The 16,305-nt window shown below is 52.8% G+C and overlaps 1 protein-coding gene and 1 pseudogene across 2 annotated transcripts in view; both read left to right on the top strand.

Annotated features, from left to right (window-relative positions):
* The window catches only part of CERK (ceramide kinase), a 51,876-nt gene extending 39,351 nt beyond the window's left edge, over positions 1-12,525 (top strand). Inside the window, exons 9-13 of the mRNA XM_023221708.2 lie at positions 2,246-2,351; positions 4,049-4,125; positions 5,278-5,483; positions 6,764-6,972; positions 9,704-12,525. Coding sequence (XP_023077476.1) covers positions 2,246-2,351; positions 4,049-4,125; positions 5,278-5,483; positions 6,764-6,972; positions 9,704-9,776 — 671 coding nt within the window. The 3' untranslated portion in view covers positions 9,777-12,525. The remainder of the gene's footprint in view (positions 1-2,245; positions 2,352-4,048; positions 4,126-5,277; positions 5,484-6,763; positions 6,973-9,703) is intronic.
* LOC111548895 lies at positions 10,286-12,525 on the top strand (annotated as a pseudogene). The gene has a single exon (XR_002733550.2). The product of XR_002733550.2 is annotated as an uncharacterized LOC111548895 (transcript).
* Positions 12,526-16,305: the final 3,780 nt, after the last annotated feature.

Below are 16,305 nucleotides of genomic sequence, written 5' to 3'. Positions count from 1 at the left end.
ACAGAGCGAGACTCTGTCTCAGAAAAAAGGAAAGTAGAATTTTAGCCCGAGTGACATAGGGAGACCCCATCTCCACAGAAATTAAAAACAGAATTAGCCAGGCACCCCAGTTACTCAGGATGCTGAGGCAGGAGGAGTCCTTGAGCACAGACGGTGGAGGCTGCAGTGAGCAGAGATTGGGCCACTGCACTCCAGCTGGGGTGACAGAGCCAGACCCAGTCTCAAAAGAAAAGAAAAAAAGAAAAGAGAAGAGAAAAGAAGAATATGTAGACCGTGAGGTGTGCCATTCTCGCTGCCCAGTCGACTTTCCCGGCTCTTTGCAGTTGGCTTTCAGATACATCTGTATCAAATTAAATCGAGTAATTCCTAATACTGAAATCTTAACCCTTTTCTTATGAAAGAAAGAAATAGTAATTTGGCAAACTTTACGAAGCTTAAAAAGATCTAACAAAATTAAAAAACTAGTGTGGCTTGAAAATTAAAACCTAAGAAATGGAAAAGTTAGGTATTTATCTAAGGCTTCTTAAGAAAGGGAACACCGAGAAAATTAGAGAAGCCGTGAGGATTTTAGGAAGCCGTTTGGGTTGTGCCGTTCGCCCAACTGCCCTTTGTTGAGCCCAGTGTGGCTCTGCCCAGCAAGGCCCCTGGGACGCCCCCTCCCTGTCACTGCCTGCTGGAGTGGGGTGGCAGGCAGCCCCCTGCATGCCTGGCCCTCCCTTGGCCGTCAGCCCATCGCCGCAGGCAGTGGCTGCAGCTCTGTCCCTCCCACCAGGATGAGAGCCCCAAGGCAGGAGGTGCCTTCTGGGTCTTGGGATCCCCGTCCTGGCCACAGGGCCTGAGATGCTTTCAAGAAGGTGGGTTTGGGTTCAGTGGCTGTGAGGCAGAAAGTGTCCGGCTGTTCTGGGGCAGTACGGAGGGCATCGAAGGAGAATGAGCGTGTGGAAGTGACATGCTCTGTTGAGCCAAGTGGAGTTTTAGGTGCCGGAAGGACATCTGGGTACCCATCTAGGGGCAGATAGAACCCGGAACGTCAGAAGTCAGTGAGGCGCCGCCCTGGAGCCTGCATGTGGGTGATGAGGCAGCTGCCCCCCAGCGCCCTGCACTTGGGCGGGGAGCTGGCTTGGAAGGTTGCTGACCGGTGGGTCGGCCTCCTCCCGGGGCCGTGGACACGATGTCCTTGTGGGACCCCCATGGGAGGAGCAGGGAGAGAGGCCAGAGCCACCATGCAGGGAGGCGGAGCTGCAGCCTGGAAGGGCCTGCCTACTGAGTGCATTCCAGGCACCTGGCCCATGCCAGGTCCAAGACCCATAGGCAGGGCTGTCCTGGGGACAGTTGGGAGCTGAGTTTCAGGCACGCAGATGTCCTGGGAGCCAGACGGCTCTTGCCGGCAGCTTCCCCCACCCTGGGTGGTGCACACTGGCTGCGGGCTTGCCGTCTGCGGCGGGGATGTGTGGGGAGGATGGAGGCCTCTGTGTGTCGGGGTCAGGTTGGGGGCGGGCTCCCTGCAGGCAGTCACTGCCACCCCAGATGTCATACAAGGCAGCAGCAGCCCCAGCATCAGACACGGAGGAATGATGCCCTGAGACACTCAGGACATGGCCTGGTTCCTGCTGTGGCCTACGGCACCCCAGGGCCCCCCTCCTGCCTTCTGCCCAGTCACTGCTATCCTGCTGGGTGGTGTTTCCCGGACAGCCCCAGGTGCCAGGCTGCAGGCAGCCCATGGACAGCACACACATCTGCCTGGAGGGCGGCCCCAGACTTTGGGTGGCAGCGGCCCTGGCCTCTGTCCTGAGCTCTTTAGGACGTCACAGGGGCTGTGGCTGACCCCAGTGGGGGCCAAGCCCTGGGGCAGGTGGGGGCATCGCCAACCCTCATGAAGGGGTGGAGGGGATGACCCTGAGCCACTGGAGCCCACAGGCCACGTCATCGAGGCTACGCGGGGTGGCTGATGGCAAAGGCCCCGCTTTGCTGGCGTCAACAGTGGCCAGAGCCCTGACTGTCCCAGCATCAGTGGGTGTCAGAAGGCGCCAGCACCATGACTAGACGTGCTGTTGTCCCGCGGGAGGGTAGAGATCCTGCCACCGCCCTCAATGGCGACATTGCCCGAAGCAGGCCTGGCCTCTCCCTCCCGCAGACAGTTTAGGCAGATGCACTCTCAGCAACGTTTCTGACACTGCCCAGCACAGCATCCTAACCTCGCAGTGACCCTTGTGGATGTTCTGTCTTCACTGCACTCTGTTTCCAGGTTTAAAGACCTTTCTCTCCCACCACTGCTATGAAGGGACCGTGTCCTTCCTCCCTGCACAACACACGGTGGGATCTCCAAGGGACGGGAAACCCTGCCGGGCAGGGTAAGTACATTTTTGTGTGTGTTTCTCTTGCAAATGATGGGAAATACAGCAGAACGATCAGGAAGGTGAATGCGGAAGTATTTTCCAAATGTGGTGGAGGGTGCTGGATGCAGCGTGCCCAGCGACATGATACCCCTTGATGCCCATGATGGCCTAGGCGTGCATGGGGCTTGCTGTCCCCGTCTCTGTCCTCATGGCCTGCGCAGGCAGATGCTTCTGTGCCAGGGATGAGGATTCTGGGGGAGGGTCCCACACCCACGGTTGGAGTGGGGGCCGAGCACAGGGTCTGCCCCTGCTGGGGTTCCCTTTGCACCCTGCAGGGGCCTGATAGAGGAAAAATGCAGGCAGGAAAGGATGGCAGATGCCTTATCAGTGACCGTGCGCGTGCAGGGCGCTGGTGGCAGGACTGTTGGTAGAGCTGGCTGGAGTGTGTGCTCTCAGCAGCGACCCTCCTGTCCGCACCCCTGGCTGAGACCCTCACCCGTGTTAGCCCCGTGCTCCAAGGCAGGAGCCCAGTCTACAGTAAGCAGAGCCCAGGCCAGCCACGCCCTCAACCCCACAGGAAGGCAGAGGACCCTCAGCAAGAAGGCTTGGGCTGGCAACAAGGGCTGGTGCCAGGGGTTGGGGGGCAGAGCCAGGGCAGCCGCCCAGGGAGAGGCGATGCAAAGGGAAAGAGGCGTCCCGCCAGGGAGGGGAGGCTGAGTGGAGTCAACCACAGCTGAGAACGCCGTGCTCTCCCGGTTTGGCCAGTGCAGGCTCTGCAATGGTGTATACATGAATGAACAAGCAGTGACTCCCCGGTGGTGTATCCCCGCCCTCCACCCCCACACAGTGTACTCAGTAATATCCGACCAGTGTAAATAGAACCTTAAATAAATCTAAACGTCGTTGTCCCAGGCCGTATGACCTCACTAGCGGCGCCATGGAGGGCGCCTGAATGGTCATCCTGTCTCTGCTCTGCCTGGGGCTGAGGACACGGGGCTGTGGAGACAGCTGCGCCTTTGTGAAGGACACTCACTTTGTCCTTTCCTTTTAAGTCATGCAGACTTCAGAACCTCCTTCTCCTAGCTCCTTTCCTTTTTTAAGTGAAGAATTTGAGACCGTAAAATGAGAATATTTAGAGGCAGATGCTGTTTGCGTCACTGCATCCAAGAACTCGGCGGCTGATAGCGATTTCCACCCGTGCACACACTTGTCCTGCCTGACAGTGTGAAGCCAGCAGCCCCCCAAGACCAGCAGGATGTGCCAGGCAAATGACTAAGTTCTAAGCCGATGGTTCTGAGTTATTTGCTTGTTATTGACTGGAACAGATAAGCCCTGTATGATTTGTTATCTGAAAGTAAATGAGTCCTCATCCCAGGAGTCCACGGGAGGAACCAGTGCCTAGGTCCTTTCTCCCAGCCAGGCTATGTTAGCTGCAGGGCCAGGCAGACACCGTCTCCAGGTGGCACCTCAGCGTCCTCATGCTGTGCTTCTCCTCATGTCCAAACCTTTTAGAGAAGGACATGTTGAATGTGTCATTTTAAAAGCAGGTCTCATTCTGAAACCTCTAATATGCCAAAAAATATTTTTAGTTAAGCCTTTGAAATGGAACTTTTTCGTATGTGAAAAGAACGTAAATACATCTGTATGTGTCAGGCATACACACTGCACCTGCAGCTCCATATTTAAAAGGTGATGATATTCTTGTCTTTCAGATGCTTTGTTTGCAGGCAAAGCAGGCAGCAGCTGGAGGAGGAGCAGAAGAAAGCGCTGTACGGTTTGGAAGCTGCGGGTAATTCCTAAGACACAGGCTCGGTGTTGTCACTGTGTGTGCTGGAGTGTTGGTTTCTGTCCTCTCTCAAGGCACTGCCTCTTCTCCCCGCCCACCTGTGCTTTTCCTTTTCCCTGTCTGGCACCAGGAATCCATTTCTCCTTAGCCCCAGGCATCATCAGGTCACTGCCACTTGCCGTGTACGACTGTGTAGGGCAGCAGGTTTTGTGAAAGGCCCCGTTGCCCTTTCTGAATCGCTGTAGTGGTGCTGAGTCTGGACTCCTGTCCTGGGTGCTCTAGAATGTGGGGCAGCAGACTTCCCATTGAGGGCTTGCTGGTGACCACCTCAGGCCCTGGCAACCACACGGTCTCTGTCCAGCAGACACAGCCTAGGCAGTGGACCGTGAGTGGTGTGGCCATCTGCCAATGAAACTTTATTTATGGACACTGAAATTTAAGTTTCATAGAATTTCCACATGTCACAAAATATTATTTTTTTGATTTTTTTCTCTTTCTCTATTTTTTTTTTGGATGGAGTTTCACTCTTGTTGCCCAGGCTAGAGTGCAAGGGCATAATCTCGGCTCACTGCAACCTCCACTTCCCGAGTTCAAGCCATTCTCCTGCCTCAGCCTCCCTAGTAGCTGGGACTACAGGCACGCGCCACCACACCCAGCTAATTTTTGTATTTTTAGTAGAGACGGGTTTTCACCATGTTGGCCATGCTGGTCTCTAACTCCTGACCTCAGGTAATCCACTCGCCTCAGCCTCCCAAAGTGCTGGGATGACAGGCGTGAGCCCCTGCGCCAGACCTTTTTCAACTATTTAGAAACGTGAAGAGCATTCTTAGTGCTCAGGCCACACACAGATGGCGGCGGCCGGATTTGACGCACAGCCGTGGTTTGCTGACCCTTGTTCTAAACTGTCCAAGTCACCAAGTAAGGGAGGGACAACAGTCCTGTCTTCCGGGAGGTGACCCGTTGGGTACCCCTTCCTGTGGGAAGCGGACAGTTCCGTCGTGGGTGTTTTTGGTGTTGAGCTGAAGAGGCGGTTGCATGAAGTGTCTGCTAAATGCATGATCAGGTGAGAGCCCGGATGGCCTCCCACCATCCCGGTGCAGGGCGCTGCCCGGTGCCACTGGAACTGTGACGTCTCCATGGTTCTTTCCGCTTCAGAGGACGTGGAGGAGTGGCAAGTCGTCTGTGGGAAGTTTCTGGCCATCAACGCCACAAACATGTCCTGTGCTTGTCGCCGGAGCCCTAGGGGCCTCTCCCCAGCTGCTCACTTGGGAGATGGGTCCTCTGACCTCATCCTCATCCGGAAATGCTCCAGGTTCAATTTCCTGAGATTTCTCATCAGGCACACCAACCAGCAGGACCAGGTAAGTGGGGTGCTTTTGCGTGGAACCTCCATTGGCGAGTAACGTATGCTCCGGCAATCCCTGGTTTATGTGTTGGAGGAATTCATTATTTAATTCAAGGGAAGGAAGGGCAAATTTCTTTTTTTTATTTCACAAACTTTAAACTCCCGGTTACAACTACTCCTTGTAAAATTTCATTTAAAAAGATAAATTTTTGAGGCCAGGTGCGGTGGCTCACACCTGTAATCCCAGCACTTTGGGAGGCTGAGGCAGGTGGATCACCTGAGGTCAGGAGTTTGAAACCATCCTGGGTAACATGGTGAAACCCATCTCTACTAAAAATACAAAAATGAGCCGGGTGTGGTGGCACACGCCTGTAATCTCAGCTACTCCGGAGGCTGAAGCATGAGAATCGCTTGAACCCAGGAGGTGGAGGCTACAGTGAGCTGAGATTGCACCACTGCCCTCCAGCCTGGGTGACTGCGATTCCATCTCACACACACACACACACACACACACACATACACACACACACATATACACATATACACACACATATATACACACATATGTACACACATACACATATATACATACATACACACACATATATTTGAGCACAGAAACTAAGGGGTATGAATGTTTATAATACAACTTCTTGTCTGTTGTTTCTCTTCCTGTTAAAAACAGAACAAAGCGATACAGTAAAGATGTAAGTGGCCCTTGAAGGCCACTTAAAATCGACTTTTTAGGTTCCCAGAAATGGGTTCTGTTCGGGCCCTCCTGCCACACCTTTCTGTAGCCCACACAGAGGAAGACCTAAGTCTAGTCATGTTGGGAGAAGCGGAACTTTTGGTCACAGTCTCCAAATGTAGTCACATTTCTTTTTTTACTTAAGTTCTATTTAAGATCTAGTCTAATGCTATTTTTATGTGGCTTTTTAAGTAGTGCTTGTTAAAAAGAGAATACAAAATTCTATAAATCACTGCTAATTAACTATCAGAATTCTGTTAAAAGCGTTCATCATTGTAGATAAGCTGTGGTTTCTAAAAGCATTAGAAGTCATTTTGACAAGTGCCAGGGAAGGTGGGCGCCGGGGAAGGTGGGTGCCAGGTTTCCCTTCATCTCTGAGCCGTCAGGTCACCCAGAAAGGGAACCCCAGGGGCCCGCACAAGCGGCTGCATCCTCCAAGGGCCATGTGTGCACCAAGGCCCGAGAGAACTCACTGTCGGCCTGGGGTTCTGCTGCCCCACCTGGATGACGTTTAGAGCTGAATCATCCCTCTCACTGTTTCTTGGTAGTTTGACTTCACTTTTGTTGAAGTTTATCGCGTCAAGAAATTCCAGTTTACATCGAAGCACGTGGAGGACGAGGACAGTGACCTCAAGGAGGGGGGAAAGAAGCGCTTTGGGCACATCTGCAGCAGCCACCCCTCCTGCTGCTGCGCCGTCTCCAACAGCTCCTGGAACTGCGACGGGGAGGTGCTGCACAGCCCCGCCATCGAGGTCAGGTGCGTGCAGGGGTCCTCCAGCCACCAGCGCCAGCCCCATGAGCCCTGAGGTGTCTGTCACAGGCTGCCCCACCCAGGGTGGGGGGTTCCCCGGGACTTTATAACACAAAATGTAAGAATGTTTTGTAAATGCATATTTCTTTCCCTACGTCAGATATCAAATGAGATGCCATTACCCACATTCTGGAAAGGTGCCAGGGTGCCGAGTCCGCAGCGTTTTGTTTTGCAGATAATTTTCATGGTGTTTGAAGCCCCTCCGTTTCATCTTTTCCTCTTCCACACCCTGTGCCCAGGCTGGCACTGGCTCTTTGCCCTGGCATTCTCTCTCTTCTCCTGAATCATTCAAAAGGTGGGAGGCCGAGGTGGGCAGATCACTTGAGATCAGGAGTTCAAAACCAGCCTGGCCAACATGGTGAAACCCCGTCTCTACTAAAAATACAAAAAACAAAATTAGCCGGATGTGATGGTGCGCGCCTGTAGTCCCAGCTACTCGGGAGGCTGAGGCAGGAGAATCGCTTGAACCCAGGAGGCGGAGGGCGCAGTGAGCTGAGACCCTGCCACTGCACTGCAGCCTGGGTGAGAGAGCTCCCTCACTCAAAGCTGGCCTGAGCCCCACTCCTGGACAGGGGCTGCAGTGGGGGCCCTCAAAAAAATTTACAAAGGCAAAGGAAACTGCCTTTCCGGGCAGTCCTTTGTGCACCAAATCCACCAGGGAACCGTTAGCCTAAAGGGCCACGGTCAGTCACCAGGTGCACGTGCTCTGTCCACGGAGGGGCAGGAGGCAGCAGGGCTGGGAAGGTCACCCCGAGGATGGGAAGGAGGGGAGGAGCCCCGGAGCGATGCCGTGTGCTGGAGGCCACGCAGCCTGGGGGAGGCAGGTGTGGCCAGACACGGATGTTCGGTCTCCCTGGGGCAGGTGCCACGCCTCTCCTCTGGCTGGCTGGGCGGAGGGTGGGAAGCCGTGTCCTCCCCACACCCACTGGGGCCCACTGTATTTGGAAATGTGTAATATATCACATTACCAGATGGAATTTGAGTGCAAAGAAAATTGTTTCTCCGTGGAAAGACAGTAACAAGCAAGCTGATTTTTTCAAAAGGCCATTGAATTAGGTGTGGGCGTGCAAATTACATGAGACTGGGGAACTGTACAGCTCTAGGCGGATTCTGAACTGTTGGCAGATGTTGGTAAGAGCTCGGTCTCCTTCAAGAAAGCCCAGCTGGACACTTGTTAACAGAGTGGCTCGCGTGAGAACGATGGCAGGCTGGTCAGCAGGCCCACGCTCGTCTGCACCGAAAGCTGGGTGTCAGATGGCCCTTGGGTGCTTTAAGTCACAGCATGTATGTGTCTCTGTGGGCAGCTCCCCACTTTCAGTGACTCCCCAGCCAGCCAGCTGCGGCTCTAAGAAAGCTTCTCCCGTTCGCATCCAAACAAACCTAAGGGAGAAGGAGGCCTCTGCCCCTCCCCAGGCCCAGGTCCACACGGCCCCTTTCTTTCTGTCAGGGTGGCAATGGCAGGAGGCCGTCGGAAAGTCCCGGGAACGCCCACCACCCCAGGCAGCCGTGCACAGGGACTTTCCTCTGTCAACTCATTTTACAAGTTTGGGAAGTGGAATTATTTTTAATATTGGTATATGTATTTGTTAAAGAAATAATTTGAAAATTAGGACAGGCATTCTTGAAATACGTCCTGTCTAGCTCGATAAATATTGTTATGCCGTGAGCAGCGCGCCACTTTTAAAAATACAATTTGTGTATGTGTGAGCTCAGCTCCATGGAAACAGCCTGTCATTTATTTATTTATTTTTATTTTTTTGAGACAGAGTTTTGCTCTTGTTGCTGAGGCTGGAGTGCAGTGGCGAGGTCTCAACTCACTGCAACCTCTGCCTCCCAGGTTCAAGCAATTCTCCTGCCTCAGCCTCCCAAGTAGCTGGGATTACAGGCGCCCGCCACCACACCCGGCTAATTTTTATATTTTTAGTAGAGACAAGGTTTCACCATGGTGGCCAGGCTGGTCTCAAACTCCTGACCTCAGGTGATCTGCCCGCCTGGACCTCCCAAAGTGCTGGGATTACAGGCGTGAGCCACCACACCCTGCCCCAGCCTGTCACTTAATGAAGGGGTTTAGGTTACTGAACTATGTCTGAGGAGGCTGTGATATCATTAATAAAAGAAATAAACAGAGCTGTCCTGTGTGGAAAGATGGAACTCACCCAAGGACTCTGTGGCCGCTGAGCCCCTGGGCAGGGGACCTCCAGGGACCCCCGACTGGCTTCTCAAGCCCGAAGGCTCTTGCTGGCGTTAGGCCACCTGTCTTTCTTATCTGACCATTCCTCACACATCTCGTACACACACGGAGTTGCCCCACACAGACCCTGCGCGCTCAGAACTGCGGAGGAAGTGGAGGTGGGCGAGTGGGTGGGTAGAGTGGGCACACACCGGAGCGGGTGCTCTGCTTTCCATGGGGGCGCTGGAGTCCGAGTCAGGTCTACTAATACCCACATTTCCCACCCGGCCGCCGGCACCCCTTTACAAACTCAGCACCCTGGGAGTCTAAGTGAATCACTCCACTCCCAGGACCCGTCATTGTGGGCTAGACTCCCACAGCCCACGGTAACGTCTGACCGTTCCATGGGGGGTGGGCCCCCACTGCAGCCCTTGTCCAAGAGTGGGGCTCAGGCCAGCTTTGAGTGAGGGACACCTGGGGTTTACACGTGGCCGCTTGTCTCTGCAGAGTCCACTGCCAGCTGGTTCGACTCTTTGCACGAGGAATTGAAGAGAATCTGAAGCCCGACTCGCACAGCTGAGAAGCCGGCGTTCTGCTCTCGAACTGGGGAAGTGTGGAAACTATTTAAGAGAATTATTACAGACCAATTATGTTGATATATACATTTAAATGTAGAAATTTATTTTTGATAGTTAAATCTTGATTTTAGAAAAAAACCCTTTTGTCAACAATTTTGTGTACATATTTGGCATTTTCAGTTCTGCACGCATCTGCGGGTTGCAGCCCGCGCCACTTACTCTCAGCGGATGCAGCTGCTGACTTGGGGGCACTGGCCTCTTAGGTTTTAACAATGTCAACAGTGTAGTTTAGAAAATGGCCCGTTAGTGGCTCTGTTGCAATAATTTTAGGGACATTATATGATTTCCACGCAGGTCACACCATCTGGGCCTGAGGTAGCAGTGGGCCACTTTGATCCACTTTGCGGGACTTATTCTGTAATAGTTTGTGGCCAAGTTTTGGCAAGTGGTTGATTCTCTTTGCCTTCATTTCACCTTCCTCTTAGTTTACGGTTAGGACATCGCTGCTTGATCCTTACAATACTGTGCAACTGCAATGCAACGTGGCCCTGCTTCAGGTGATCCGCGGGAGGGGCCTCCACCCCAGCGCCAGGAAGGCTGCTGGGGCCTCCACACCTGCCTCATCACAGCGGTGTGGCTAAGACAATCCGGCTGGGAGCACGACCTTGGCGTCTGTTCTGGGAGCACAGATGATACGCTCTGGAAGCTGGCAGTGTGTAAAGCACTGGCAAGTTTGTTACTGTTAAAATGTCAAATACCCATGCTTCATATCAACGCGAAGCGCTTAACACAGCCGGCCTTGGGGGGCAGTCAGGAGGAAGCTGGCCATCCGTGGAGGAGGGGCCGTTCCTGGACTCCGGCGGGATTCCTCTGATGCAGGCCCTGAAGTCTGTACACGTGGTCCAGATTTGTTGTTGTCTTTTCTTCACGCTGAGTTCTCTATATTTATTGAACATCTTGTCTTTTTAAGCCAGAATAGTGTAAACTGCCTCGGATGTCTGTCTTTTGTCTCAAAGTCATGATAGGTCGCTGGTTTCCTCTGAAGCGTGAGGGCTCTGGCGACCCGAGGATTCTTCCCGGAAGGCATTCCCGCCCCACTCCCCGGGGCACCCCTCAATTGTGTGCTACGTCCTTGTTTAGTGTGCATCCATGCCCGTGTAGATGGTGTCTGTAACTTAGTTTTGTTTGAAATGTGAGAATATGCGGCTTAAACTTTGATCTGTAAGGAGCGGGGCCGTGGCCGTTTGGAGCACGCTGTAGACACCATTCCTCATTCTGCCGGGTGGGTTTTGCAGAGGTTCCCTTAGTGATGTCACATTTCACAGGCAGCATCCATTTTCAGAATGTCGTAGCATTGATTTATATTTTGAAGGATACAGGAAACTTCTCATTTCCTCGTTCAGCCCCACCCAGGTCAGGTGAAAGGGCAGCTTTAATGGTGATTTTTATGGACCGTATTATCAGAGATCACTGTGCAAGCCGAACGGTTTAATAATGAATGGTTGAATGAGAAATCTGGGCGTAAAGAGTAAATATGCCCTGGCTCTTCCTACCAATGTTTGCTCCTGGTTGGAAAGAAACCAAAGATTTAAGACGGGCTACTATTCCGGACTGGCTGTGCCTGCCTGTGCCCAGCAGCCTGTGCCGCCGGCAGTGTGCCTGGTGTCACGCCAGGAGGCTGTGGCTGCTGTGGGCCCTCTGGAATTGTGCTCCTCACAAAGTTTCCCCAAAAGGTTCTTCTGAGCCTTTACTGTCCCTGGTAAATGTTTCCTGGCCGGGCGTGGTGGTTCACACCTGTAATCCCAGCACTTTGGGAGGCCGAGGCAGGTGGATCACCTAAAGTCAGGAGTTCGAGACCAGCCTGGCCAACATGGTGAAACCCCATCTCTACTAAAAATACAAAACTTAGCAGGATCTGTTGGCACATGCCTGTAATCCCGGCTACTAGGGACACTGAGGCAGGAGAATCGCTTGAACCCAGGAGGTGGAGGTTGCAGTGAGCCAAGATTATGCCACTGCACTCCAGCCTGGGCAACGGAGTGAGACTCCATCCCAAAACAAAAAAAAAAGTTTCCCATACACTGGCCTGCCCTAAAACCCACTAACAATTTTAGCAAAACAGTCCAGGCCAAAGAGGAAGCATTTTATGTTTGATAAGAAACCCAGCCATTCCGTATGGCCGGCTCCTGAGTGGCTTTGGTGATATTCGCCAGCCACCTGCTGACATTCAGAATCTCAGACCTCAGGACTGCTGTTGCAGTACCGTGTGTCTGACACCCGCCAAGAGCCCTTTGCTGTCTGCGCACAGGATGGGGTGACTGCCCAGACATTCCCGCTTGATAGGCTCTGATTTCTGGGGAGCCTTTCAGATGCAGCAGACATACAACACCTGTACTTTGGAGTTTTAAGGAAAAAAAAAAAAATCAGAAGTGCTGGTTAGATAGTGAAAACTTAGGATAACTTAGGAAGGTTAGTTTTAGCTTCCTTTGTGGCTGCCTGGTGCAAAACAATTAGCAGTTACGCAATGGACCTGATTCTAGTTTATTCTAACCAAGAAGTGAGGCCAGGCCAAGCCTGCCTCCGAGGGCAGGGCTTGACTTTGTTCCTGAATATACAATCCTGAGTAAGTGCGAAAGTCTGAGTGAAACGATGGCCTCATTCTCTTTCCAATCTTGCTGGTTTCAAGATTAGAAAATAGCATTATTTGATCTGAACTGTTTGAGAAGACACAAATAAAGTTACTTGGGCAGACTTGGCTTGCTTTCTTTCCTTTACACATACCTGTTATTTTCAAAGCAGAATATTTTTCATGAAAACACACACAATTTAAAGAATAAGAATAAAATGAACCAAGGTGTCACCACCGCCTATGCCAGGAAACTGAATGCCGCCCCAAAGCCGCCTGTGCCCTGCTCTGGAGTCCCCCTGCCCCCCCGCCCCCGAGGGCGCTCCCATTTCACACTAAGCCTTCCTGCCTCTGTCCGTGGCTGTATCCCCAACAGCGAGTTTAGTTTTCCAGGTTTGGCTCTTTAGCCAAAGGAAACGTGTTGTCTTCTGTAACTTACTTCTTTCACTCCACACTTATTGTTTGTTTATTTATTTTTTTTTTGAGACGGAGTCTCGCTCTGTCGCCCAGGCTGGAGTGCAGCGGCATGAACTCAGCTCACTGCAAGCTCCGCCTCCCGGGTTCACGCCATTCTCCTGCTTCAGCCTCCCGGGTAGCTGGGACTACAGGCGCCCGCCACCTCGCCCGGCTAGTTTTTTTGTATTTTTTAGTAGAGACGGGGTTTCACAGTGTTAGCCAGGATGGTCTCGATCTCCTGACCTCGTGATCCGCCCACCTCGGCCTCCCAAAGTGCTGGGATTACAGGCGTGAGCCACCGTGCCTGGCCCTCTCCACATGTTTGAGAGGGCATTTGCATTTGTATTTGAGGACCTTTGAAAAGACATTTGCATTGTGAAACTGACTTTTCCAGTCCATGAACATGACATTATTCCCATTTATATAGATCCTCATTTATGTCTTTCAATTATTTTATAGTTTTTCCATGAAAGTCTTTAAATTTTTAGATTTATTCCTAAAACTTGTTTTTCATTTTTGTAAACAATGTCTCGTTCCGTTGCTCAGGCTGGAGTGCAGTGGCATGATCACGGCTCACTGTAACCTCAGTCTCTCGGACTGAAGCGATCCCACCTCAGCCTCCTGAGGAGCCGGGACTACAGATGTGCAACACCATGCCTGGCGATTTTTTAAAAATTTTTTCTAGAGACGGGGTCTCACTCTGTTGCCCAGACTGGTCTCGAATTCCTGGGCTCAAGCAATCCTCCTCCCTCAGCCTTCGAAACTGCTGGCATTACAGGAGTGAGCTACTGCGCCCAGCCGAAAGTTCATATTTTGAGACTTTTTTTTTTTCATTAATGTTTTATAGACGCAGGGTCTCACCATGTTGCCCAGCCTGGTCTCAAACTCCTGGCCTCAAGAGAGCCTCCCGTCTTGGCCTCCCAAAGCACTGGGATTACAGGTGTGAGCCACCACACCTGGCCTTTGAAGCTATCTTCAAATTTGTTTTGCATAGAAATGCAATTTTTTATTTGTTTGTTTGTTTTGAGATGGAGTCTCGCCCTGTCACCCAGGCTGGAGGGCAATGGTGCGATCTCGGCTTACTGCAACCTCCGCCTCCGGGGTTCAAGCGATTCTCCTGCCTCAGCCTCCCGAGGAGCTGGCATTATAGGTGCGTGCCACCACGCCCAGCTAGTTTTTTGTATCTTCAGTAGAGATGGGGTTTCCCCATGTTGTCCAGGCTGGTCTCAAACTCCTGACCTCATGATCTGCCCGCCACAATTGTTTTTTACGTGTTGGGTTATATCCAGAAACCTTGCCTCCCGTCAACCTAAAGTGACATCAGAGAGCGCTCCTAAGAAAGAGTTTATTCAGGAACGGCAAAGGGATTGCAGTCGGGATATGCATGCTATGCCGGTGGGCATTTTGGGGGGTGTTCGGGATAAAGGCGACACTTTAAAAGGCAAAGAAATCCACGTAAGCTGCTCTAGAACAAAGTTCACAGGTCGCAGCAGCTCCTGGCAGGAGGCAGTACTGTTCACTGCGGAAGTGGCCGTCGCTGGGTGGGCGCCCTCGTCGCAGTCCCGAGGGTCCTGGGGTGAGTTGTGCTACAGGCAGGCCTGCGAGAGCTTCTTCACGGCCTCCCCGACTCATTTTGTACCAACAACTTCCACACTCCTATTATGATAATTTACCTGTGAGTTTGGGGGTTTTCTGTCATCATATCATTTACAGATAGTAACAGCCGAGTGTCTTCTTTACAATCGTGCATGGTCCAGCTATTTCCCCTCGCTTGCGATGCCAGCCGTGACATCTGGTACCGAGTTGAGCAGAGATGATGGCAGGGGCCTGGGCCAGCTCCTGTCTGAGGGAGTGGGTCAGCTGTCCATCACTGCCTCTTGGCTCCGGCCCCACCCCAGCTGCCCTCTGTGATCCCAGGTGTCTCCCTTCCAGCTGACGTGGACCCGAGGGCTCCTGGAGGACGGCAGAGCTGGGCTTCCCGGTTCCAGGGGTTTTGAGGGCAGATTTCAGATTTCAGTGGCGCCAGGTGGCTGCAGCGGACAGCCCTTTCCCGGGTGACTTTCCCAGCTCACACCCATACATGACGGGGTCTTGGGGTCCTTCCTTGGCTGTGCCCTTAGTCTGTGGCTCCTGCAGTCTCTGGCCAACCCTGCCCTCCGACCGCTGCTGGAGCTCATAAACCCACGGAGTGCTGCCTCCCGGCGTTCTGCAGGGCAAGCAGAATGGACCACAACCCTGCGTTGCCAGCGTCGCTCACTTTGGTCCACGTGTGGTCCTTTCGGATTGATTTACTCATTCATTCATTGCATTCATCCACTAAATATTTAAAAACACTGAGCAAGCACCTATGAAGAGAACCCCTGGTTCAGTAATAAAATCATTAACATTTCATTCCCCTCTGGAGTCTCCCTGACGCACCCCCACCCTGGGTGACCCCTCTTCTGATTGGCAGCCAGAGTGCCAGCTTCTGCTGGAAGCTCTGCAGCACCCCGTCACCCCCAGAATAAAAGTCCTAGAGAGCACCAGGCCTGCCCACAGGTTTGTGACCTTTCCTTCGTTCCACAGCCCCGCTGGTAGCCAGGTACAGCTGAGAGACAAGCCTGAGCAATGTCAAACGCATGCATGAAAACATGTAGAATTGCCAAGGAAACCACCCGTACTGAAATAGCTCTCACAATCACCCGTGAATGGCGACAGAGGTATATATAGGCACCTTTATTGACGTTACATGATGAAATATGTGCAGAACAGGCAAGCTGTCGGTTTTAGGCACAGAGTCTGTGGGCCGAGGGTGGGTGGTCTCCCACAAGGTTGGCCTTCCTGAGCACTCAGAAGCCCCTGGGAGGCCCCTCCGCCTCCTCCATGGCCCAGCTCCCGGGACACCCGCCATGGGCCCGCACTGCCCCGTCTGCATGGAGGGGTCAGTGTGGGCTGCCGACGGGTTAGGTAGGTCTGAGCCTTGTTCCGAGTTAGAAGCAAGCGCGGGGAGGCCCTGTTGCAAAGAGGACAGGGGGCGGGTGGAAGGGGTCGGTGGGTACCACAGCATGGATGTGTTCTTGGGAAGAATGTGAGGGTGTGTTTGGCAGGTTCCTAGCCCATCACTGCTGTGTCCCAGCACCAAGGACAGGGCCTGCTATGCAAGGCTGGCTGGCTGGGTGGGTAAATGGGTGGGTGGGTAAATGGGTGGATGGATGGATGGATGGATGGATGGATGATGGATGGATGATAGATGGATGGGTGGGTAGGTGTATGGATAAGTGGGTGGGTGGGTGGATGAATGGATGGATGGACAGACGGACGGGTGGGTGGGTGGATGGATGGATGGGGGGGTGGGTGGATGAATGGGGTGGTGGATGGATGGATGGATAGGTGGGTGGGTGGATGGACAGATGGATGGATGGATGGATGGATGGATGGATGGATGGGTGGATGGATGGATGGGTGGGTGG

Source organism: Piliocolobus tephrosceles, chromosome 19 (assembly GCF_002776525.5).
Source record: "Piliocolobus tephrosceles isolate RC106 chromosome 19, ASM277652v3, whole genome shotgun sequence".
Classification (NCBI taxonomy): domain Eukaryota; kingdom Metazoa; phylum Chordata; class Mammalia; order Primates; family Cercopithecidae; genus Piliocolobus; species Piliocolobus tephrosceles.
This window is presented reverse-complemented; position numbering and strand designations above follow the sequence as displayed.